The sequence below is a fragment of the Manis pentadactyla genome, chromosome 4 (assembly GCF_030020395.1).
Source record: "Manis pentadactyla isolate mManPen7 chromosome 4, mManPen7.hap1, whole genome shotgun sequence".
Taxonomy (NCBI): Eukaryota; Metazoa; Chordata; class Mammalia; order Pholidota; family Manidae; genus Manis; species Manis pentadactyla.
Window position 1 is genome coordinate 143,637,544 of NC_080022.1, and position 25,427 is coordinate 143,662,970.

At 34.4% G+C, this 25,427-nt stretch overlaps 1 protein-coding gene and 2 pseudogenes across 3 annotated transcripts in view; 2 read left to right on the forward strand and 1 right to left on the reverse strand.

Moving 5' to 3' along the window:
• The window catches only part of TAOK1 (TAO kinase 1), a 170,630-nt gene that overhangs the window by 95,239 nt on the left and 49,964 nt on the right, over nt 1–25,427 (reverse strand). Inside the window, exons 2-7 of one of the 3 annotated variants that reach the window (XM_057501086.1) lie at nt 12,131–12,193; nt 10,508–10,732; nt 5,024–5,095; nt 2,360–2,461; nt 1,049–1,094; nt 401–497 (exon numbers count right to left, since the gene is read on the reverse strand). In XM_057501086.1, coding sequence (XP_057357069.1) covers nt 401–497; nt 1,049–1,094; nt 2,360–2,461; nt 5,024–5,095; nt 10,508–10,639 — 449 coding nt within the window. In that variant the 5' untranslated portion in view covers nt 10,640–10,732; nt 12,131–12,193. The remainder of the gene's footprint in view (nt 1–400; nt 498–1,048; nt 1,095–2,359; nt 2,462–5,023; nt 5,096–10,507; nt 10,733–12,130; nt 12,194–25,427) is intronic. The other 2 variants (XM_057501085.1, XM_057501087.1) reach the window with 2 other exon arrangements.
• Nucleotides 17,073–17,948, forward strand: LOC118935984 (fas apoptotic inhibitory molecule 1-like; annotated as a pseudogene).
• LOC118935985 (NADH dehydrogenase [ubiquinone] 1 alpha subcomplex subunit 8-like) lies at nt 20,349–22,727 on the forward strand (annotated as a pseudogene).

Sequence of the window (25,427 nt, forward strand, 5' to 3'; positions counted from 1 at the left end):
CTATCTTGCTTGTAAGCTTTGGGAAGTTAGTCACAAATTGGGGCATCAGTTTCTTCATCTGTAAAATGAAAAAAGTAAGAATACATCATCCCTATTGTCTCTTCCACCTCCCAAATTATTCTATAATTAAATTTCTATCACAAATCTATAAAGTGCACATACTTCAGAAAGCCCAGCAGCATGTGTAGAAAAAGATAAAAATTATCCTCAACAAAGAGATCAAATAAATTAGTATATTCTTTTAAAGAAATGGATAACCTAAAAAAATATGAGTTTCTAAAACTCCAGAATACTTTTATTTAGCTAAAACCACAAAGCTTTCAGGATTAATAAATTCAAGGTCTGATAAATTCAACAAGCCATTTGCTTACTGATATATGATAATTTTTAAAGTACTTACCTATGGATCATGGTATGAGAATGTAAGTAGGCTAATCCCTGGAGAGCACCATGTGTAATTGCTGCTATTTCCATTTCTTGTAATGGCTTTTTGTGAACTTAAAATAAGAATTTATTTGAAAATAATTATTCTATAGAACATTTCTATTTAAAAATATATATACACATATCTAATATATGGGGAAATTTTTAAAAACTAACATTTAGCAAGAAGGAATTTTTTGCTTTCCAAGATACACAAGGCAACTGAACTTTATAACAAGCATGCAGTTGTGCCTAGTTGTTATAGTTCACAGCCAATTTTCCTCTAACATGTAACAATTATTTCGTGATTATAAAAACACTGAAAGAGAAGCTTTCCCTTTTTATATTTCTACATATCTTCATTCTGAACAGAAGGAATAAATCAAGTTTAATGATAAAGAAAGCAGAAAAATGCCTGTTAAATCATAAAGAAGGAAAACTCATCTGTTACGTTAAAACATAGTATTTAATGAAGACAGTGCACACCCATGCTGAGACTCTAGAAAAGGCAAAGTTTTTACACTTCCTGGAAAGTTTTAACATTATTTTAAGAATCTCTTACTGAATGAATTCTCATTTTATTATACTAATACTTTTCTTTTCTTATTGAATAAAGGAAACTTACCTTCCAGCAAATCTGAAGCAGATCCTAAACAATATTCCATTACAAGCTACAAAGCAAAAAATATTATAAAAAACATTAAAATACACTGCTAAAATAAAAAGATTCTTTCTGAGATAAAATAAATTCACCAAGGAGATCGAGAAGATAGTTTGAAGTGAAACAAACACTAGTTATCAATTACCTTTAAATATAAATATACATTTAGGAACTTGTTAAATGCATACATGAAGTTAAGCCAATGCTACACTAATCTTTTATAATGCCGACACAGAACTGCTTGCAGATGTGTGTTTCATATAATTACTAACTAAAGCTATAAAGGAATATACATATTCTATTAATATTAACCTATAGTAGCAACACTGGTATTGTTAGGAAGCAGAAAATTGTCCTCTGGTACTATATATACAAAGTTTAGGTTACAGTTTAAATCTTTCCTATAAAGCAAACACAGAGCACCTCTTATGTGCCAGGTATTTTATATATATTAACTAATTTAATCCTCATAACCACCTTTGGAAGTAGACCCTATTATCATCCTTGTTTTACAGATGGAGAAACCTGAAAGACAGAGAGGCAGCCTACCCTCTCTGCCACTGTTATTTCCTTAACCACAGCCTCACATTTAGGAGTAATATCACCACCATATTAAACCAAACATTACAAATCTAAATCTAAGTTCTGTATATTAAAATGATAATCAGTTATAGCTTATTAAAAATAAAAGGTATTCCTGTTTAAAAACTTAGCCTTTCTCTTAAAAGACATAATTACTATGCCTATACTGTTGTAAGATCACTACCTCATCTTAGTGCTAACAATGGAGCAAAATTAATTTCCATTTTCTGCAATAAAATGTCTCAATTGTCTACCTTTAGTACTACTATTCACCAAAGAATCACAATCAGTTCAGATTTCACCAGGATTCACCACCAATATTCCACCCAAGATACTTATGGTTAAATAGCTTGCAATACATTTATGTTAAAAATATATGCTGATTTTCATCCTTGCATGATAGGACTGTTCTCAACAAATGTTTGATAAAGCATTTGAAGAATGATACCGCTAACATACATCAGAACATTTTCCCATGCAAGTAATGATCAGGTGAATCTCTGAAGTAAACTGGCAAAAGTTCTATTATCTCTACTGCCCAAGAGTTCTAGGAAAAGGTGCTCCTCCTTTCTCAGTATGAACTAACATTTCAAGGTGTTTGTGCATGGCTTTACACGACTATTTTGAGACATTTTAGAATTAATTATAAACTAAACCTTCTAAAATTACAGCAAGGGGAGAGAAGATACCTACCCATGCTGTGTGCTCACGTAAATAGCAGCCTTTGTATTCTATACTGTTGGGATGTTTTATTCTTTGTAGAAACCTGACTTCCTTAATAATATCCTGCCATTTCTGTGGGGAGAAAAAAAAGAAAAAAGAATTAGGAACCGTTGCCTTTCCATAGAAAGCTATATAAGAAAAAAGTAACTGTTAGATTAAAAAGTTAACAAGAACATACAACTCTGCTTTATTTGTAATATGTAAATGTCAAAGTAATACATTTTAAAGAAATTACATTAATATAGTTTACAACTGAATTAAATAAAATTCATTCAAGGTAGGACATATTTTTAGTTTCATAAAATTTATTATGTCTTATTAAAATTTTACAACCACACACCAAGCCTGCTGAAAACTATATACTACATTTAGTGATTTTTCCTCAAAAGTTCAACCTCTCCCTTCTTTTGTGCAGCTTTATTGTTACATAATTTGCATACCTTAAAGTTCAGCTGTTCTGTTTTTGGCTTATATTGTCTACCAAATGTTAAGTTTTTTCTGCTGTTTAAACTCAAATCAAGTAATTACCTAGATTCCTAAACACACATATTCTAAAATGCTAGTGAACACTTAGGTTATCACAGAGGGAAGTCGACAGAAAAACCAATCAGCATGAAAACATTTTCCTACAGGATTTTATGAAGTCTTCCCATTGACACCTACTAGTAAATAACAGATAAACCTTCAGCAATAAAAGCTACTCTATGACAACTTCAGAAACTTCAGCCATATCCTAATATAGTTACTTGTAAGAAGCAATCAGGGAACTCTGAAAATACAGGTGCTTGGGTCCATACCCAGAGACTCTAGAGGCTTAGTAGATGTGGGATGGGAACTTGGAATCTGTTTTTTGTTCTTGTTTCAGTTTTTCCAAGCTTTGCCACTCACTTGTATCATATTTTTAGAGGAAGTGGAACTAGAATACAGAACTTTAAGAAATGTTTTGCACTAGAATTTAAGATCCTATATCCCCTGTGTTATTTCATGAGCCCTCAACGAAATAGAGCAAAAGATGTTCACAGTGTAAAATGTGTAAGCTATAAAATGCTAAGTTCAGAAAGTGTTTTATGGGCTTTACATTTCAAATATAGAATGCTCTGGGAGGCAAACTCTCAAAACAAAACAAAGCTAAAACCTATATTCTTCAATGTAATGAAAATTTCCATGAAGGATACAATATTAGATGAGAGATGATGATGCCCGTGAAACTTTTTGTTCTAGGCATGACTAATTAAACAGACTCCAACACAAGTCTGCTATGAAAGCTAGTTTTAAAGTTATACTATAGAATGGCAAATAAAATTAGAGTGAAATTGTCAAAAATGGAGGTTTTTTTAGTGATTTTAGAAATTATTAAGAGATTTTTTTTAGGTATCAACATGATGGAACAGTGATCAATCACAATGGTGTTATCATACTCATAAATATGATTATCACAAAAAACAAGATTTGTCATAAAATAGAGATTCCAGAAATGCAGAAAACCAAAATCTTTAAAAATTAAAGACTGATCCAGCCATTCTACCTCTGTGCATATACCCTAAAGTATTAATAGCAGGGATTCAAAGAAATACTTGTGTACCTATGTTCATAGCAGCATTATTCACAATAAACAAAGGGTAGAAGCAACTAGGCGTCCATTTACAGATGATGGATGGACAAAATATGGTGTTTTTACACAGACACACACACACAGAGTCACAAACACACACAACAACATGGATGAACTTTGAGTACATTATATTAAGTGAAACAAAGCAGTCACAAAAGGACAAATAGTGCATAATTTCAATTACATGAGATACCTAAAGTAGTCAAATGCAGAGAGACAGAAAGTAGAAAGGTGATTTCCAAGGGCTGCGGGGAGAGGGAATGAGGAGTTATTGTTTGATGAGTGTAGAATTCCACTTCTGCAAAATGAAAAAGTTCTGGAGATGAATGGTGGTGACGGTTGCACAACAATGTAAATGTCCTTAAGACCACTGAACTTACACTTAAAGTGGTTAAGATGGTAAATGTTTTGTGTACTTTACAATTAAAAATAATTAAATTTTTTAAAGAATTAAAGATATATATAACAGACTTAGAAAGTAGACATTTTATAAACTTATCCAATTAAGAACTAATCAGAATACTGAAGAACAAAAGTACATGCAATACAGTATCAATAATTTTATTTCTCAGATTATTACCACTGCCTTATTTTTCAGACTAGATATATGCTGCCTGATGATTATTTGAAACAGCCATTAAACAATTTCTCAACCATTAAAAATTTATATCCAGTATACTTAGTGTCAAATGTACCTTAGTTTACTTTCTTAGACATGATAATCCCATTATAGAATAATCTTCTAAATAACAATTTAAAAAATTAAACTCATGTTAGCAGGACATATTTAAAAATATGAAAAGTAAGGGACACAGATGGGAGGCTTCTGGGATGTCAAGAATAGTGTTTATGGCTCTAAGTACAAGTTAAATGGGCACACTGAGACTGTGGAAGAAAATTCACTGAGATATACACTTAATATTTGTATACTTTTCAATATACTTTTTTTTAATTCCCACCTATCCCCAATTAAAAATGGTATGGCTTTAACAAGCCAATACAAACATATATATTTCACCTACCTCAGTAGACTGCTTTCCACTATAAGACATTTTCTTGATAGCCACCACTTCATTGGTGCGCACATCTCGTGCCTAAAAAAGACAAAAGACCATTGTAAAAATTAACAGATTAAATCTGGGCAACCATTTCTCTGAGAATAAAAGAATTTATAAACTACCATGTCAAAAAAGATATCAAAACTGCTTTTAAAGAACATTAAAAAATAAGTAAATAGCAAAAAACGTATCAAATTATCAAGGATCTGGTACTTTAGAAACAAAAATAATGCATGTTTTTCTTTGAATGAGCTAGTTGAGAGGAAAAATATAGAATTTGAAAATAGAACTATAAACAAACAAAAAAATGACTAGTACATACAAGTCTATGGTAGGCCTGTAAACTTCAAAATTTCAATGAAATGGACAATTCTCTAGGAAAGAACTACTAAAATTGATCTAGAGAAGAAAATTTGAGTAAAACACTGGTGGCAGATTGAAAAGAATACTAATAGTCTTTAAAATAGTTGTGAGTGGGAAAGTTTCACCAGGGGAACTTCCCAGGATAAAAGGGGAAAAAAAAGGAAAGCTATCCCATTAATTTTATGGAGGCAGTCTAACCCAGCAACTAAACCCTCACCAGCAGCACAAAATAAAAAGTTAGGGACCAATTTGACATGTAAATATAGACAAAGGAACGCTAAATAAAATTTTAAAACCAAATATTACAGGGCATTAAAAGAATATTTCATTTGGATAAAACATTATCACAGAAATGCAAAATTTTGATACAGGAAAACATTTCATAATGTGCCATATTTTTTTTACAAATCAAAGGGGAAAAATATATACTTACATATATATAAATACTCAATGAATTCTGAAAATGCAGAAAGGGCCCAACTCTAAATGTATTCAATGCAGGGAAGACCAAACTCTTAGAAAACCCACGTGGGAAAGGTAATTCCTCAACATGATAAATCATGTCTATTGTAAACAACTATTAACTAGAATTAAGACAAGACAGCTAAAATGTTATCACAATTATTATTTACCACTGTTGTAGAAATTTTGATAAAAAAATAAAAGCATAACAGAAACATGAAAGCTAACTCTTTAGAAACTAAACCCAAATTCTCATTATGTGTTTAAAAAAAAAAGATGATATATGAAGAAGGCACAAGAGGACAGTTGCAAAATATTTCAAATGAGTTCAGTAAAAAGGGTTAATCATCTCTAGTCATCCGTGGAAGAACTCATCTTCAATTCAGTCTTTAATGAATTCCCAAAGATAAAATGTTTTAAAATAGATGATGGTGATAGCAACAAAATTCTAAATTACTAAAAATCTATGAAATGCACACCTAAAATTGGTGAACTTAGAGTGTGGAATTTAAATCTCAAAAAAGCTGTTAAAAAGTTAGACAAGCACATATGTAAATGATACCTAAATAGACTTGCTTAAAAATATATATATATATTATATATATAATATATATATATTCTTTTAAGTGGGTCCTGGGAACAACTAATGACATTCCAATTTCAATTACTGGCAGACTAGTTAATGAAAACGTGCACCACTTACCATAATGCATGAAGTGGATCTATCCACGTAAGATCTTGAATATGAATTAATTTTTCCAAAGTGTTCTTTACTCATCTATTTGTGAGCCCCTTGATTTTAGTCAATAGGTCTAACCAGCTATATTCTTTTCTAACAGTTTTAATGAGATATAATTTACATACCACATATTTCACCCATTTGAATGTGTGTAATTCAATAGCTTTTAGTACACTGACAGATACATGGCAATACTGATTGATATGACAGATATATGCAATTTACTAATAACTACAATTTTAGAACTTTCATTACCTCAAAAAGAAACTCCAAATTGTTTCATTTAAAAATGGTTAAAATGTTAAATTTTATATTATGTGTATCTTACCTCAAATTTTTTCCCAATTAAAAAAAAAGAAAAAAGAAACTCCACACCCTTTAGCTATCACTCTCCTATCCCTTTTCCTCACCCCTTCAGCCCTAAGGAACAACTAATCTACTTTCTGTGTCTCTGGAGATTTGCCCATTCTGTACACTTTGGAACCATATAATATACGGTCTTTTATGATTGGCTTCTTTCAATTAGTATAATTTTTCAAGACTTGTGACAAGTGAATGTTGAGCATCTTTTCATTTGCTTTTTGGACATTAGTACATCTTTGGAGAAATGTCAATTTAGATCCTTTGCACATTTAAAAATTGGGTTGCCTTTTTATTATTGAGTTGTAAGAGTTCTTTATATATTCTAGACACAAGTCCCTTAGCAGACATATGATTTCAAATAATTTCTCCTATTCTGTTGGTTGTCTTTGCACTGTTTTTAAGCATAGAAGTTTTACATTTTGATCAAATCCAATTATCTATGTTTTTCTTTTGTTTATGCTTTTGTTGTCATTTCAAAGAATCCTTTAACAAAACCAAGGTCATGCAGTTTTACCCCTAAGAGTTTTGTAGTTTTAACTGTTATATTTAGATCTTTGACACATTTTAATGTTCATATATGGTAAGAGGTAAGGGTCCAATTTCATTGTTTTGCTAAAGAGCTACACTTCCAACTAGCCTAAGATAAAGTTCAAAAGTGGGTATACTAAATGCAGTGTAGTATCCTGGAGTAGATTCCAGAACAGAAAAGAGCACAAAGACTGGGAAAATCTGAGTAAAGTATGTAGTTTAGTTAATAGTATCAATGTATCAATTTTGATTTCTTAGTTTTGATAAAGGTATTGTGGTTATGAAACTTGTAAACTTTAAAGAATTTGGTTGAAGATTATAGGGTAAAACTCTTTACTATTATTGCAAAATCTGCAAATCTAGTATAACTTTAAAACAGTAAGTTAACGTGACAGTGATTTATTAAAATCCAAACTCATTAGTAATGACAATTATATTAAAATTAAATCAGATTAAGATGAGATTACTTTTGCCTATCACACATACACAAATAAAAACCCCACAGAAAAATATTTAATGTCCACAGTCATGTTTCTCTCTCCCTTCAGGATTACAAGTTGTGCTTACTCATGTCTTATTCATCTCCTCTAATATGGAACAATTTGCTCAACCCTTCCTTGTCTTTTATGACACTGGCAGTTGTTGAGACTACACAGCAGCACTTACCTTACTAAATTTGTGTTTGAAGCTTCTTCAAGATTAGATTCTGGTTACATATCTCTGGCTGAAATACTACATGAGTTATATTGTGTCCTTTTCAGGGTATCATATCTGGAGGCATACAATGTCTGTTCATCACTGGTTACTAATTTTCATCACCCACTCAAGGTATTTGACTGTTTCTTCCAATGTATATAGTTATAACCCCTGTTTCCTACTTTGTATCTAACAAGCAATCTGTGGAGAGATACTTTTAAACTATATAAATATCCTGCTCATCAAACTTTCCCCCTAGGTTTAGCAACCACTGAAGATTCTACCCAAAACAATCTTTGCAATGATTGCTGCAATCTTCAAAATGCTGGTTTTTCCCAACTCTACCATTCCCTTCACATGTATCAGTCAGCATTCTATTATAAAGAAAAGCCCTCCCTTTCCAACTATCTATCCATCCTTCATCTATCATGGAAATTAGGAATTCCTATTTTATTCAATGGGTTATAATCAACAAATGTTTATGTTGATGCTCAAATTGTTCCAGATCTGGCCAGTGGGAGCACCTTCAAGCTGGTTCTAGCATCCTCTTGAAAGAGCCCCCCCCCCTTTTTTAAAGCACTTTTTAACCTTCTGGTACAAGATATTCTAAAGCTTATCTTTAATGATCCCAGTCCCCACAATAGAATGAACCATTACTCCAAGAGCTCTTGATCCATGTAGTGAGGAATTCAAGATCTGAGTGCTAAATGTGCTTGATGCTACTGGGATATAAATGCAACTAGAATCTTACAGAAGAGAGAGCTAGGAAATATATATGTCATATAATTAGTTCATATTAATGCCAAAAATTCCTATCCAATACCTATCTAGTCCCACATGGTTCTTGCTCACTTTCGCCAATTTCCTATTTCTACAATTCTTTCAGTTAGGATCTGACTACAAATGACATCAAAATTATTCACTGCTTAATCTTTAAACACACAGTTTCAGAACTGTCACACCCATACCAATATGAAACAAATTTACTGAGAAGAGTTCAAGATTTGTTTGCAGTTTCCCCTTCCCAATGAGACAGAGGGTATAAAGTTAAAATACTGTGTATGAAGTTACTCGTATTAATTTTGGTTTTTAATCCAATGTGGTTACAGCCCAAATACAGTTGGATTCATTGTTCCTGTTTACCTTTTCATGACTCCCCCCATACATAATGACTTAATTTTAACTTTTAAATATATAAAATATTTATTATCAAAACAGGTAAAACAAGTTATCGTTCTGTCCTCTATCTACTTCTTTCTAGTCCCCACACTATCACCATTCTGTATCTTGAATTGTTGCATGGCATATAACTTGTCTAATTTCATCAAACTATACATTTAATATATCTGTATTTACTGTATATAAATTATACTTAATAAAATAAGTCAATTAAAAAACACTACTGACACACATCGAAGGGCTACATGACAGGGATTTTTTCAACAGGGTTCTCTTATTGGTTCTCTTATACAAGAGTCTGTATATTTTTTTCCTTTACTAGTCTATATTTCTCCACATTAGTATTAAGGAGAATAACGGGAGAAGCATACATTCAGAAAAAACTGTAACAGAGAAAATGGTTGTTTATGAAATACCTGTTTTATGAGTGCCTCTTCCCTTATTCTGTGTCCAATCCAGAAATCAAACAAACATAACCTACATCACACACACACATAAGCATGCGTACACAAAAAGATCCTGCAAGATGTTTATCTAAATGTTAACAGCAACTGTCCTTGGGTAGGAAAATTACAGAGGGAGTTTCTACTACCTCATTTTTACCTCTAATTTACAAATGGGAAATAAACAAAAAGTTCAAATTGTTAAGAATTTGGAACACATTTTTTCTAAGGAAAAAATATTTCAATTGCTGTTTTATTCTTAAGATACCCATTAAAATTAAAAAACTAAATCTGTAATACTACCAAAATATTAAACATCTACACAAAACTTGTTGCTGAGAAAAAAAAAAGCAATCTTAATAGGAAGAAATAATGAATGAATAATAATGAGATGTGGACTTTACATAAGTCAGTGTTTTGCAATATTTGATTCAATAGCAATGTAAGTCATAAAACTGCTAAAGTAGTGTAAACAACATGGAAAAGAGAGTATCTTTCCCATTTTTTCAATAATATAAGAAGCTCAATAAATAAAATGATCTCTTTTCATATACACCTAATGCAAGTGACTATAAAATAGACTATTGCCTATGTTTTTATATTACTGGTTTTTACTCTGCCAGGACTGGATATTAAATAAATGCTGGTCACTGACATTAAGCCTTTAACACTTACAAAGTATACCGCTCCAAAGCTTCCATGGCCAATTTCTCTGAGATCTGTGAAGAGCTTCTCTGGATCTTCTTTGAAGAAGAGTTCTGCAATTTCAGGGTCCTTCAGACTGCCCGCTCGGTTAGTTGATGGCATCCTGCTGGGCAATCAGCTGTCTGATTCTAATTGTATAGCGCTAGCCCAATCCTTGGTTCATCCGTATGAATGAAGCCACGTTGGCATAAACTACTGTAGAGAAATAAGAAAAGAAAAACGTCAGGAAAAGCAAAAGTTGCTAAGAATAATTAGCATAACATTATTTTCTGACAACATATATAAAATTATCTTAGACCTGGAATTTCACTGAAAAGAAGTGTTGCCTACTAGTGCAGGAGTCTTAAACCCGGCTCATCATCACAATCACCTACGCTGCTTTGAAAAAAAAATTCCCACTATACAAAGTATGTAAGTACATACTATACATACACTTCTAAAAATTAGATAAATCTTTATGTCCTGGAAGACTTTCTGTATCAGTACTTAAAAGATTTATCTAACTGATGCAATAAGCTCATCAGCAAAAGAGATAATATAGTAGGAAGACCATTAAAAACATATGAAACAACTCAAAATGTACCCATAAGTTTTTAACAACAGGAAGATTCCCATCTATTAATCCCTTCAAATGTAAGAAAACAGACAATAGATTTAATTCAGTAAGATTTCTTTTCCTTTCAGATATCACATGGCAGTGTTTTAACAACACTAACACAGACATTCCTAAGAAAAATGCAATGGGAGAAAATAATGAATTTAACATAGATAGATAACTGCTTCCTAAATAACCTGATTCACATTAAAAAATGGCCTTATCAAATCTGCTTCGTTACATAAGTAGATACACTACAGAATTCCCTGGTGGTCCTGATATCGGTTCCTTTATATCAGATTACCAAATTTTTTAAATGACTGCCATAAATGAGAGGCTTCAGAACCTGGTTCTAGAATGACACTGCCTAGATAGGAATCCTGGCAACAATTATTAACCAACTATGAACTTGGGTAGCCTAATTTTCCAAATCTATGAAATGAAAGAAACAACCCACCTCCTAGAGTAGCTGTGAGGGTTAAATGAATTAATAAATGTTAAGTACAGACTAGTACACAGGTGGAGTAAGCACTATATTAAATGTTAGTTATCATGACCTCCTTAAATTTACCACTTGAAATAAAAAACTCCAAAATTGATTTCATTAAACTCATAAGGGAAAATAAAGCTCTAGCCAGTTCTTTCCATGCCCAAAGCATATTTTTTTAATTTTTAAATGTTTTTAATTTCAAAACGTTTTTAAACTAAAAACAATTTTTAAGCCTGTCTCATTTTTAGTGAAGTCAACTGAATCAATTGTAATGCTTGTTATTAAACTTCTAACTACATAACACATTTACATATCTTTTGCACCTCCCTAAATTAATACTACATTACAGTAAAAACTCAAATTATTAGTTTGTATTCCTTTTCTAACATATTTTCAAGGCTGCCAGATAGAGTATACTTTTACCAATCTCTCTACTCTGGAATTTCCCTGGAACAGTGCTTCAGTAACAATTCTTCCAAGAATATGTGACCATAGGAAAGTCACTTACCACTTCTAAAATGGGGAGCTTGAACTACATTCCATATAAAGTGTTACTGTTCAATTAATATACCTGTAAAAAACAAAAAGTCTTCTATATCACATAAGACCTTATTTAATAACTTTGATTTATCAAATTACAGCACCTTTATTACAAGCATTATTTTATAAAATTTTTTAACAACTTCCACAATTTGCATCTTCTTTTCTATCTGCATAACAAATTACCATTCAAAATCTTACAAAGTTTAGATCAAAGGTAATGTTTGTGAAGTTTTAACTCTACTAGGAGACCTGGTCACTCTCCCTTCATGCTTCAAAACATTCTTCAGCATTTACTATACCACAATCATCTCTCTTCCCTAGAAAAGTAGGCACAATGTGACTCATTCATCTTTACATTACCTTTCTACATCCTACACACTAACTCTTACAGTTAATATACAAATATATGTTGAAATAAAAGAATACTTAATTCTTCTCCCTACAGCCCCTTTAAAAATGCTTTTGCTTCCACAAATATTTACTGAGGGGTATGAGACTATGATGCACAAAATATTAATGTTGATAACAGAGAAAGAGAGTAAATTCATAATGACAGCACCCTCTAGAAAATCAAAGAAACAAAAAATAAGGGGGGAACTGGAATATATGCTCTACCAAATACCAAAAGAGAATACAAAAATGTCATCACTAGAATAAAATAGAGCAAGTAAATCAATATGAAAGATTTCAGAAACAAACCCATGTATGTATATCTGGAGATTTAGCATATGATTAGGGGAGAAATAAACTTCAAAGAAATGGAGAACCAACTTGAAAAACATTTTAAGATTATATCCTAGAAAAAGATGGCAGTGTGAAAGGTGAGACAGAGGCTTTTTCCTAAAATCGCATATAATATGAAAATATAATTAATACAACTAATCCTGAAAGAACAACAGGAGAGAGGACTGAGCCAAACTGCATACACCTAGAGAAAAGAATAAACCTCACGGAACAGGGTAACGTATCAAAGCTGTGGCCCGGCAGGACCCAAGCCTTTCCCCACCCCAGCACACTGGCAGGAGGAAGAGAAACAGAGTGGGTAGGGAGTGGAGGCCTGGGACTGCTGAATATCTAATTCCAGAGATCTGCTCTGGAAGCACAAACCTATATTTCATGATGCTTGCATGGTACTCTCATGATTAGGGCGTTGGAAAGGTAAGACAGGCAGAATTCCTGGAGAGACTGAGATTCCAGTTGCCTGTGGAAAGCGGGGATCCATATCCGGCTGCTCTAGGACAAGAGAAAGGTGGGCAGTCTGAGAGACTTCCTAACAAGGATGCCCTTAGCAAGAGGACTGCCAAAGGGGCAAGGATTGCACAGAGTTTACTGATCAGGAGAAAGGATAGGTAGATAAAATTGTCCAGATGTACTCTGCCCAGCAGGTTGGGAGCTTTCATGACCTTCAGGTGCTCCATCCAGCTCCCTGGCTGGCTACACAGCTCCAAGGACACCCTCCGTGATACACAGCCTACTGTGCCTTTCTCCTGGCAAGCCCCACCTGGCTCAAAAAGCGGCAAACCCTACCCTGGCGTTAGGCCAGCCAGAGGGAATATCTGTCTTCAGCAACTGCAAACACAAACCACAGAGGTTTATACCTCTGTGCTCAGCCAACTGGTTCAGGCAGTGGAGACAGGCATAGCAGCCAGGAAGCAAGAAACAGCTCTTTCCTCCCGCCAGGCACCAATACCACTCCCCTGAGACCTCCAACATTGCTTCAGGAACTGAGCAGCTCCAGAGAGTAGAGCTTCTGAACACTAGAGGGTGACATACACAAATATTAAACGCCAAAGGAACCTGGTTCAAAGTAAAATTATTAATACAACTTCTGAGAAAGATTTAAATGACATCGACCTCATGAATCTTCCTGAAAGGAAGTTCAAAATAAAAATTATTAATATGCTCATGCAGGTACAGAAAGATATTCAAGAACTCAGGAATGACTTCTGGTCAGAGATCCAATCATTGAAGAGAACAATGGAGGATATTAAAAGGAGATTAGATAAGGTGGAGGAAACGATGAACTACAGAAGATGAATACAAAGAAGCTGAGGCACAGAGAGAAAAAAGAATTCTCTAAGAATGAAAGAATATTGAGAGAACTGTGTGACCAATCCAAACTGAACAATATTCACATTATGGGGTACCAGAAGAAGAAGAGAAAGAAAAAGGGAGAGAAAGGGTCTTTGAGGAAATAATTGCTGAAAACTTCCCCAATATGGGGAAGGAGATAGTCTCTCAGGCCATGGAGGTCCACAGATTTCCCAACACAAGGGACCCAAGGAAGACAACACTAAGACACATAGTCACTAAAATGGCAAAGATCAAGGATAAGGACAGACTATTAAAAGCAGCCAGAGATGGTAAAAAGATCACATACAAAGGAAAGACCATCAGGCTATCATAAGACTTCTCAGCAGAAACCTTACAGGACAGAAGGGAGTGGGCATGATGTATTTAATGCAATGAAGCAGAAGGGCCTGGAACCAAGAATACATTACCCAGCAAGATTATCATTTAAATTTGAAGGAGAGATTAAATAATTTCCAGATAAGAAAAAGCTGAGACAATTTACCTCCCACAAACCATCTCAACAGTGTATTTTGGAGGGACTGCTATAGACGGAAGTGTTCCTAAGGTTTAATAGCTGTCACCAGAGGTAATAAAACCACAGTAAAGAAAGTAGAACAGCTAATTACTAAGCAACTGCAAAATTAAATCAACTATCCCCAAAGTCACTCAGGGATAGACAAAGAGTACAGAATATGACACCTAAATTATAAAGAATGAAGAACAAAGAAAAAGGAGAAGGAAAAAATAAGACCCTTTAGATTATTTTTGTAATAGCATATTAAGTGAGTTAAGGTAGACACTTAGATAGTAAGGATGTTAACTTTGAATGTTTGGTAACCACGAATCTAAAGCCTGCAATGGCAATAAGTACATACCTATCGATAATCACCCTAAATGTAAATGGTCTGAATGCACCAAACAAAAAACAGAGTCACTGAGTAGATTAAAAAACAAGACCTGTCCATATGCTGTCTACAAGAGACTCACTTTAAACCCAAAGACATACACAGACTGAAAGTGAAGGGACGGAAAAAGATATTTCGTGCAACTAATAGGGAGAAAAAAGAGGAGTTGCAGTACTTGTAGCAGACATAATAGACTTCAAAACAAACAAAGTCACAAGAGACAAAGAAGGACATTACATAGTGATAAAAGAGTCAATCCAACAAGAAGATGTAACCGTTATAAATATTTATGCGCCCAACAAAGGAGAACCTACATATGTGAAACAAATAGTAACAGAATTAAAAGGGGAAATAGAACGCAATGCATTCATTCTAGAACACTTCAACACTCCATTAACTCTGAAGGACAGATCAACCAGACAAAAAATAACTAAGGAGACAGAGGCACTGAACAACACATTAGAACAGATGGACCTAACAGACATCTACAGAATTCTACACCCAAAAGCAGCAGAATACACATTCTTCTCAAATGCACATGGAACATTTTCAAGAATAGATCATATACTAGGCCACAAAAAGAGCCTCAGTAAATTCAAAAAGATTGAAATTCTACCAACCAGTTTCTTAGACCACAAAGGTATGAAACTAAAAATAAATAGCTCAAAGAAAACGAAAAAGCCTACAAACACATGGAGGCTTAATAACACGCTCCTAAATAATAAATGGATCAATGACCAAATAAAAACAGAGATCAAGCAATATATGGAGACAAATGACAACAATAATTCAACACCACAAAATCTGTGGGACCCAGCATAGGCCATGCTAAGAGGAAAGTATATTGCAATACAGCCTTACTTCAGGAAAAAACAATCCCAAAGGAACAGTCTAAACTCACAATTAACAAAACTAGAAAAGGAAGAACAAATGAGGCCCAAAGTCAGTAGAAGGAGGGACATAATAAACATTAGAGCAGAAATAGATAAAATTGAGAAGAATAAAACAATAGAGAGAATCAATGAAAGCAGGAGCTGGTTCTTTCAGAAAATAAACAAAATAGATAACCCCCTAGCCAAACTTATCAAGAAAAAAAGAGACTCTACACATATAAACAGAATCAGAAATGAGAAAGGAAAATCACTACCGATACCACAGAAATATAAAGACTTATTAGAGAATACTATGAAAAATTATATGGTAACAAACTGGATAACCTAGAAAAAATGGACAACTTTCCAGAAAAGTACAACCTTCCAAGGCTAACCAAGGAAGAAACAGAAAATCTGAATAGACCAATTACCAGCAAGGAAATTGAACTGGTAATCAAAAACCTACCTAAGAACAAAATCCCTGGACCAGATGGCTTCACAACTGAATTTTATCAAACATTTAGTGAAGACCTAACACCCATCCTCCGTAAAGTTTTCCAAAAAGTAGAAGAGGAAGGAATACTCCCAAACTCATTCCACAAGGCCAGCATCATGCTAACCACAAAATTAGGCAAAGACACCACAAAAAAAGAAAATTACGAATCTAAAGCCTGCAATGGCAATAAGTACATACCTATCGATAATCACCCTAAATGCAAATGGTCTGAATGCACCAAACAAAAAACAGAGTCACTGAGTGGATTAAAAAACAAGACCTGTCCATATATCGCTGATGAACACAAATACAGAAATACTCAACAAAATATTAGCAAACTGCCAGCCCTCTGCAGCCGGGCTGTGGGCAGCGGCGGGGGTGGGGCAGGCTCCCAGGCGCCCCTGCCCTGCCAGGCCCTGCAACCTGCAGCCCCGGCCTTGCGCCTCCTCCCTGACTATTAAATTAATGCTTTTCACTGTCAACAAAGTAGAACAGAAAAGCACAAGGAAGGAAGCTCTTGGGCCGAACCCTTGATCCCCGGAGACAACTGGGTTAACATTAAGCCCTCCTTGTAGCCTGGAAAAGATGACAGATCTTGTAGCCATTTGGGATGTTGCTTTAAGTGATGGAGTCCATAAGATTGAATTTGAACATGGGACAATGTCAGGCAAACGAGTGGTATACGTAGATGGGAAGGAAGAGATAAGAAAAGATTGGATGTTCAAATTAGTGGGCAAAGAAACCTTCTGCATTGGAGCTGCAAAGACAAAAGCAACCATAAATATAGATGCCATCAGTGGTTTTGCTTATGAATACACTCTGGAAATTAATGGAAAAAGTCTCAAGAAGTATATGGAGAACAGATCAAAAACCACCAATACTTGGGTATTACACTTGGATGGTGAGGATTTTAGAGTTGTGTTGGAAAAAGACACTATGGACATATGGTGCAATGGCAATAAAAAAGGAGATGGCAGGTGAGTTTGTAGAGACGGGACTGAAACTCACTTCAGTATTGGGAGCCATGACTGTTACATAAAGGATGTCAGCAGCGGCAAGTGGAAAGAAGGGATCATTCATACTCTCATTGTGGATAATAGAGAGATCCCGGAGATTCTTGAATGACTTCATGTTAATGAATTTTCATCTTAAGAAGTAAGGTCAGGACTTTTAAATTACTGTGGTAATCAAATATGTTCAGTATGTACTTTCAGTACATTTAGTCTGCCATGTTTTCATTTCTTACTTGAAACTAGTCTTTGAAGCATCAGGAAAGAAAAGAATTATGTACAATCATAACAATTGCAATTTATTTTGTGAATAATGCAAAATATTTTAAAGCCAAGTGGAAAATAAGATATGGACCCAAATCACCAGTGTTTTACAAGAGGAGCTTCTACTCTAATAAACACTAAAAAATAAAAAAAATAAAAAAAATATTAGCAAACCTAACTCAAAAATACATGAAGAGGATCACACACCATGACCAAGTGGGATTCATCTCAGGGATGCAAGGATGGTACAACATTCAAAAATCCATCAACATCATCCACCACATCAACAAAAAGAAGGACAAAAACCACATGATCATCTCCATAGATGCTGAAAACGTATTCAACAAAATTCAACATCCATTCATGATAAAAACTCTCAACAAAATGGGTGGGCAAGTACCTCAACATAATAAAGGCCATATATGACAAACCCACAGCCAACACTATACTTAACAGCGAGAAGCTGAAAACTCTTCCTTTAAGGGTGGGAACAAGAAAAGGACGCCCTCTGTCCCCACTTTTATTCAACATAGTTCTGGAGGTCCTAGCTATGGGAATCAGATAACACAAAAAAATAAAAGGCATCCAGATTGGCAGGGAAGAAGTCAAATTGTCCTTGTTTGCAGATGACATGATATTATACATAAAAAACCCTAAAGAATCCACTCCAAAATTACTAGATGTAGTATCTGAATACCGCAAAGTTGCAGGATACAAAATTAATACACAGAAATCTGTGGCATTCCTATACACTAACGATGAACTAGCAGAAAGAGAAATCAGGAAAATAATTCCATTCACAATTGCATCAAAAAGAACAAAATACCTAGGAATAAATCTAACCAAGGAAGTGAAAGATCTATACTCTGAAAACTACAAAACACTCATGAGAGAAATTAAAGCAGATACCAATAAATGGAAACACATCCTGTGCTCATGGATAGGAAGAATTAATATTGTCAAAATGGCCATCCTGCCTATAGCAATCTACGGATTCAATGCAATCCCTATCAAAATACCAACAGCAGTCTTCAGCGAATTAGAGCAAATAGTTCTAAAATTCATATGGAACCACAAAAGACCTCAAATAGCCAAAGCAATCCTGAGAAGAAAGAATAAAGTGGGGGGAATTATGCTCTCGGACTTCAATCTCTACTACAAAGCAACAGTAATCAAGACAACTTGGTACTGGCACAAGAACAAGCCTATAGACCAGTGAAACAGACTAGAGAGCCCAGATATAAACCCAAGCATATATGGTCAATTAATATATGATAAAGGAGCCACGGACATACAATGGGGAAATGACAGCCTCTTCAACAGGTGGTGCTGGCAAAACTGGACAGCTACATGTAAGAGAATGAAACTGGATTATTGTCTAACCCCATACACAAAAGTAAACTTGAAATGGATCAAAGACCTGAATGTAAGTCATGAAACTATACAACTCTTAGAAAAAAAACATGGGCAAAAATCTCCTGGACATAAACATGAGCGACTTCTTCATGAACATATCTCCCCAGGCAAGGGAAACAAAAGTAAACATGAACAAGTGGGACTATATCACACTGAAAAGCTTCTGTACAGCAAATGACACCATCAGTAGAACAAAAAGACATCCTACAGTATGGAAGAATATACTAATAAATGACATATCCGATAAGGGGTCCAAATTATATAAAGAGCTCATGCACCTCAACAAACAAAAAGCCAAATAATCCAATTTAAAAATGGGCAGAGAAGCTGAACAGACACTTCTCCAAAGAAGAAATTCAGATAGCCAACAGGCACATGAAAAGATGCTCCAAATTGCTAATCATCAGAGAAATGCAAATTAAAACCACAATGAGACATCACCTCACACCAGTTAGGAACCAACATCCAAAAGACAAACAACAACAAATGTTGGTGAGGACGTGGAGAAAGGGGAACCCTCCTACACTGCTGGTGGGAATGTAAGCTAGTTCAACCATTGTGGAAAGCAGTATGGAAGTTCCTCATAATAGTGAAAATAGAAACAGCGTTTGACCCAGGAATTCCACTCCTAGGAATTTACCCTAAGAATGCAGCAGCCCAGTTTGAAAAAGACATATGCACACTTACATTTATTGCAGAACTATTTGCAATAGCCAAGAAATGGAAGCAGCCTAAGTGTCCATCAGTAGATGAATGGATAAAGAAGATGTGATACATATACACAATGGAATATTATTCAGCCATAAGAAGAAAACAAATCCTACCATTTGCAACAACATAGATGGAGCTAGAGGGTATTATGCTCAGTGAAATAAGCCAGGTGGAGAAAGACAGGTATCAAATGATTTCACTCATCTGTGGAGTATAAAAACAAAGGAAAAACTGAACGAACAAAACAGCAGCAGATTCACAGAACCCAAGAATGGACTAACAGTTACCAAAGGTAAAGGGACTGGGGAAGATGGGTGGGAAGGGAGAACTAAAGGTGAAAAAGGGGCATTACGATTACCACACGGGGAAGGCAGTATAACAGAGAAGACAAGTAGTGACTCTGTATCATCTTACTACACTGATGGACAGTGACGTAATGGGGGTGTGTGGTGGGTACTTGATAATAAGGGAGTCTAGTAATCATAATGTTGCCCATGTAATTGTACATTAATGATACGAAAATTTAAAAAATTTTCTCATTCCCTCAAATTTGGAAGGCTATATATACCAAAATGTTGACAATTGTTATGTGTGGGTGGTAGGATTTATAGATGACTTATTGTCATTTTGCTTATCAGTATTTTCTAAGTTTATTTTGCTTTCTTTGGATGTAGTTTGTGTGAATTTTTTAAATGTAAATTAAAAAAACAATAGAATTGCAGTGATTCTTGAAAGTGTCAGAAACTTATATGCATGTAGGAAAAGGCAGGATTTTTTAAACTTCAATATATCAACAAGTGTTAAAACTTCAGAAAGGAGAAAATATTTTTGTTTAAAGTTTGCAAAATTTCCGTGCATGCATTGAAAAACAGTATTCTGAAAAAGTATTGACTCAAAGATTTGGGGAGCAGAAAAAAGACTGTCAAAACTATTTATCTACAATTCCACGCTAAATTTTAAAATCTCTCAAGGGAAGATTTTCTGTTAGAACAGAAATTAGCTTCAAAACAAGTCATATGAAGTCTTCAAAATGTCATGAAAAACAAAAAAGACTTGGGAAATGTTTTAGAGATCAGAGACTGAAGAGACATAGCAAATAAATGCAATGTGTGGTAATTGACCTAGGGGAGAAGAAATTCAGCTTTTAAATACATTGTTGTGACAAACTGGAATAATCTGACTACAGACTGTATATTTCATAAAGAGTATTACACATTGTTAAATTTCCTGTCACAATTTTATTGTGCTTTAGTAGAAGAAAGTCCTTGCTCTCAGGCAATACATGCTTAAGTATATAGTCATGTCTACAATTAACTCAATTAGTTCAGGGGAGAAAAGTGTGTGTATATGCAATACAACAATAGTTATTGTATGTTACATATATGTTAACTGGTGATTCTTCGTAAGGAGTACAATGGGTATGCACTCTCTTGGTCTTGCAACTTTCCAATCAATTTTACATTTTTCAATATAAGAAGTTGGAAGAGGGTGATGATGGCAATGAGGCTGTGGGTGCCTCCTCAGGGCCCAGGCTACCACCATTAGCCCGGGGTAGTGGAACTGCCCACTGAGGATCTGAAAGGGCAGGAGGTAAAGTGAACTCTGTGCTTAAAGCTGCTGCCCATCTCTATAGCACAGTGTGATTAGCCCAACAAGGAGTTCGTGATGTGTGGCTAGGAAGAGAAAGATCTGTGAGAGTATTTAAAAACGGCAAGCTGGTCAGCAAGTATGCCACAGACTTAGGCAGATAAACTATGAGGAGTTTTTTACAGAATATTGGGACTTGCACTGATTATTCCAGCCTGCAGTTATTTCAACACTGTCACAAACGGCAGACAAAGTTTGACAAGTGTGTGCTAGACAAATTGGGCTGCTTGAGACCTGACCTGGGAGAGTTGTCAAAGGTCACCAAAGTGAAACAAAATCTCTCTCACTCAAGACCAAGACCACAGCCCAATCCTGAGAAAGAAGATATGAAGCCTGCCAAACATACCAACTACCTTTTTTTCTCACCCACATAAAGACTGGTCCAAGGCCCATATTCAGTCCCATGCTCAGACAATGAATGATGACAATTCCAAAGCAGTTTGCATCAACCAATAGAGTGTTCTTTCAGGGATAACAAACATTAACAAAAAAAGTTCATTTGTATGACATGGCAGTTATTCTGTATCCTTTCCTGGCCATTAAAAATTTTTAAGGAAAAAAAAAAAGTTGAGGAGGAGGAAAAACTGGAAACAACTTAAAAGCCTAACTGATGGAAATAACTAAAACTTGCTCAAGAGGTAGAAAGAATGACAAAGTATTACATTCAGTTATGATTTAGAACTTGATAGTTGTATTGGTGAGTACTTTCCAACTTCAAAGCAGAAAGGTAGGAAAATTTTTTAATTTGTTTTGATACTTGCATAGCCCTAAGGATAGGAAAACAAAAACAAAACAAGAAAAATCCACCAACCAATTTTACTTTGAATTCATGTAAAGGTTCTATTTTCTATAGAATATTCAATAAATAATATTCAAACAATGTTTAAATTTGGGATTACAGATATGAATGCTGTCACTGTCTTCTCAGTACTCCTCCCCCATATTTACAGAAGACTTTAATTCACCAGCATTCTTTGAGGTCTACATGCAGCTCCACAGTCCTTATTAGCATCTCCCCTTCATTTCATTAGAACCAAAGTAGAATGCAAAACTTATTTCCCACTTCCAGATTTTCTGCTTTAAAAAAGCTAAATTAGATTCCTATTCCTTATATATCATATGCCAAAATTAATTGGAGATAGACTGACGAGTTTAGTCAGAAATAAAAACTAGAAAAACATTATTTGAAAATTCTTCTTTCATAATGGAACAGATTAAAGATAAAAATATGTAAGAAACCCCAATATATGGGTGGGACTTGATAATATGGGTAAATGCAGTAACCACATTATTTTTCATGTGAAACCTTCATAAGAGTGTATATCAAGCACACCTTAATAAAAATAAGTAAAAAAAAAGAAAAGAAAGAAACCCCAATAAAAAAATACAGCTATATAAATTTTAAAACAAGTATTCCTAAAAGTGTTGAAAATTCACAAACTTCAAATTGCTAGAAATAATTTCAGGCTATATTTTAATATAAATAAAGGCCATCAATAAAAAAATCAAATAAATAAGTAAGGAAAAAATCAGTAAAAGAAGGACTACATCATGTAAGTTCACTCTGTCAATAAAACCACACCAATAAAAACACATATGAAACAAACGGGCTTTTAGGAAACTGAAATCTCAAAGGTTTTTGTGGGTTTTTTTAATGGCAACACTCAGGGCTTGCAAAGATACATTCTCATATGTACATAAGAATTTATGAGAAATCAGAATGTATACTGATTCTCATTTATGGAAAGCAATTCAGGACTAGGTATCAGTATAAAAATATTCCTGCCCTGAGGAGCTGAACAGACAGTTCTCCAAAGAAGAAATTCGGATGACCAACAGACACATGAAAAGATGCTCCACATCACTTGTCATCAGAGAAATGCAAATTAAACCCACAATGACACACCACCTCACACCAGTAAGGATTGCCACCATCCAAAAGACAAACAACAACAAATGTTGGCGAGGTTGTGGAGAAAGGGGAACCCTCCTAAACTGCTACACTGCTGGTGGGAATATAAATTAGTTCAACCATTGTGGAAAACAATATGGAGGTTCCTCAAAAAGCTCAAAATAGAAATACCATTTCACCCAGGAATTCCACTTCTAGGAATTTACCCTAAGAATACAGCAGCCCAGTTTGAAAAAGACAGATGCACCCCTATGTTTATCGCAGCACTATGTACAATAGCCAAGAAATGGAAGCAGCCTAAGTGTCCATCAATAGATGAATGGATAAAGAAGATGTGCATATATACAATGGAATATTATTCAGCCATAAGAAGAAAACAAATCCTACCATTTGCAACAACATAGATGGAGCTAGAGGGTATTATGCTCAGTGAAATAAGCCAAGCGGAGAAAGAGAAATACCAAATGATTTCACTCATATGTGGAGTATAAGAACAAAGAAAAACTGAAGGAACAAAACAGCAGCAGAATCACAGAACCCAAGAATGGACTAACAGTTACCGAAGGGAAAGGGACTGGGGAGGATGGGTGGGAAGGAAGGGATAAGGGCAGGGAAAAAGAACGGGGGCATTACGATTAGCATGTAAATGTGGTGGGGGTGCACGGGGAGGGCTGTGCAACATAGATAAGACAAGTAGTGATTCTAGAGCATCTTACTACACTGATGGACAGTTACTGCAGTGGGGTTTGTGGGGGGGACTTGGTGAAGGGGGGAGTCTAGTAAACATAATGTTCTTCATATAATTGTAGATTAATGATACCAAAATAAAAATAAATAAAAATAAAAATATTCCTGCCCTTTGATTCAATTCTATCCCTATGAATTAAAGAAATAATCATAACAAATACATTCAAGACCAGCATTATTTATAAGAGCAAAACAATTCAAAATGATCTAAAGGTCTATCACTGCAGTAAATGAATCCACTTGATGAACTTCTACAGTCATTTAAATTTCATTTTCAAAGAATATTTATGACATGGGAATGTGGCCCCAATAAAAGCTTTAATAACAGATTAAATACATTGCATGTATATGCAATTCTTAAAAGTATGTAACATTTATTATGTCCGAAGCACTATACTAAACATATTACATCCCTTAATTTATCCTCTTAAAGGCACTATTTAGTTGGTCTTAAATAGGCATTTATGAGGATCAAGATTTTATACATAACATATGGAGTAAAGTACCCAACACAGCACACAGTAACAGTAACATTTACTTTTATTATTCCCATATCACAGATGTGAAACTCAAGAGTCAGAGAAATTCAGAAATATGCTAAATATCACATAGCTAATAAGTGATGGAACAGAAATCTGAACCCAGGGGGTTTAATTCTAGAATCCCCACTCTTAATTACTATACTGCATACCTCCTATATATTAAAACTTCAGAGAAACAATAGTAAAGGAAATACGCCAAAACCTAGTGATATCTCGAGGTGGTAAAATCAGGGGTGGTTTTTATCTTCCCAATGTTCTACATCTATACATGAATTACTATTAAAGCTGTTTTTTTCCAGAGAACTTAAAAACATTAGGAACATATATATCAACTTTAGGACCTAGAAGTTATAAAATTTGCATCAAAAGCTTAGTCTTATTATTTCAATATCACAATGCAGAGTGCCCACATATTTTCTTATAAAGGGAAACTACTGGATCTAAGCTCAATAATCAAAATCATATAACCTCAGAATAATTTTCAACTTATTTAAGAAACATTAGTCACATCTTTTTTCAAGAAAACTTTAAGAGAATAGTTAAAATACCCAATATGCCCAAATGTATAAAGTAATACTGTGGCGACTTATCAGTGCTGTATCAAATAAATACGATGGGGAAATAAAAACACCTTCCTTCTGGTATAACTATTCCTATCGTAATCTAT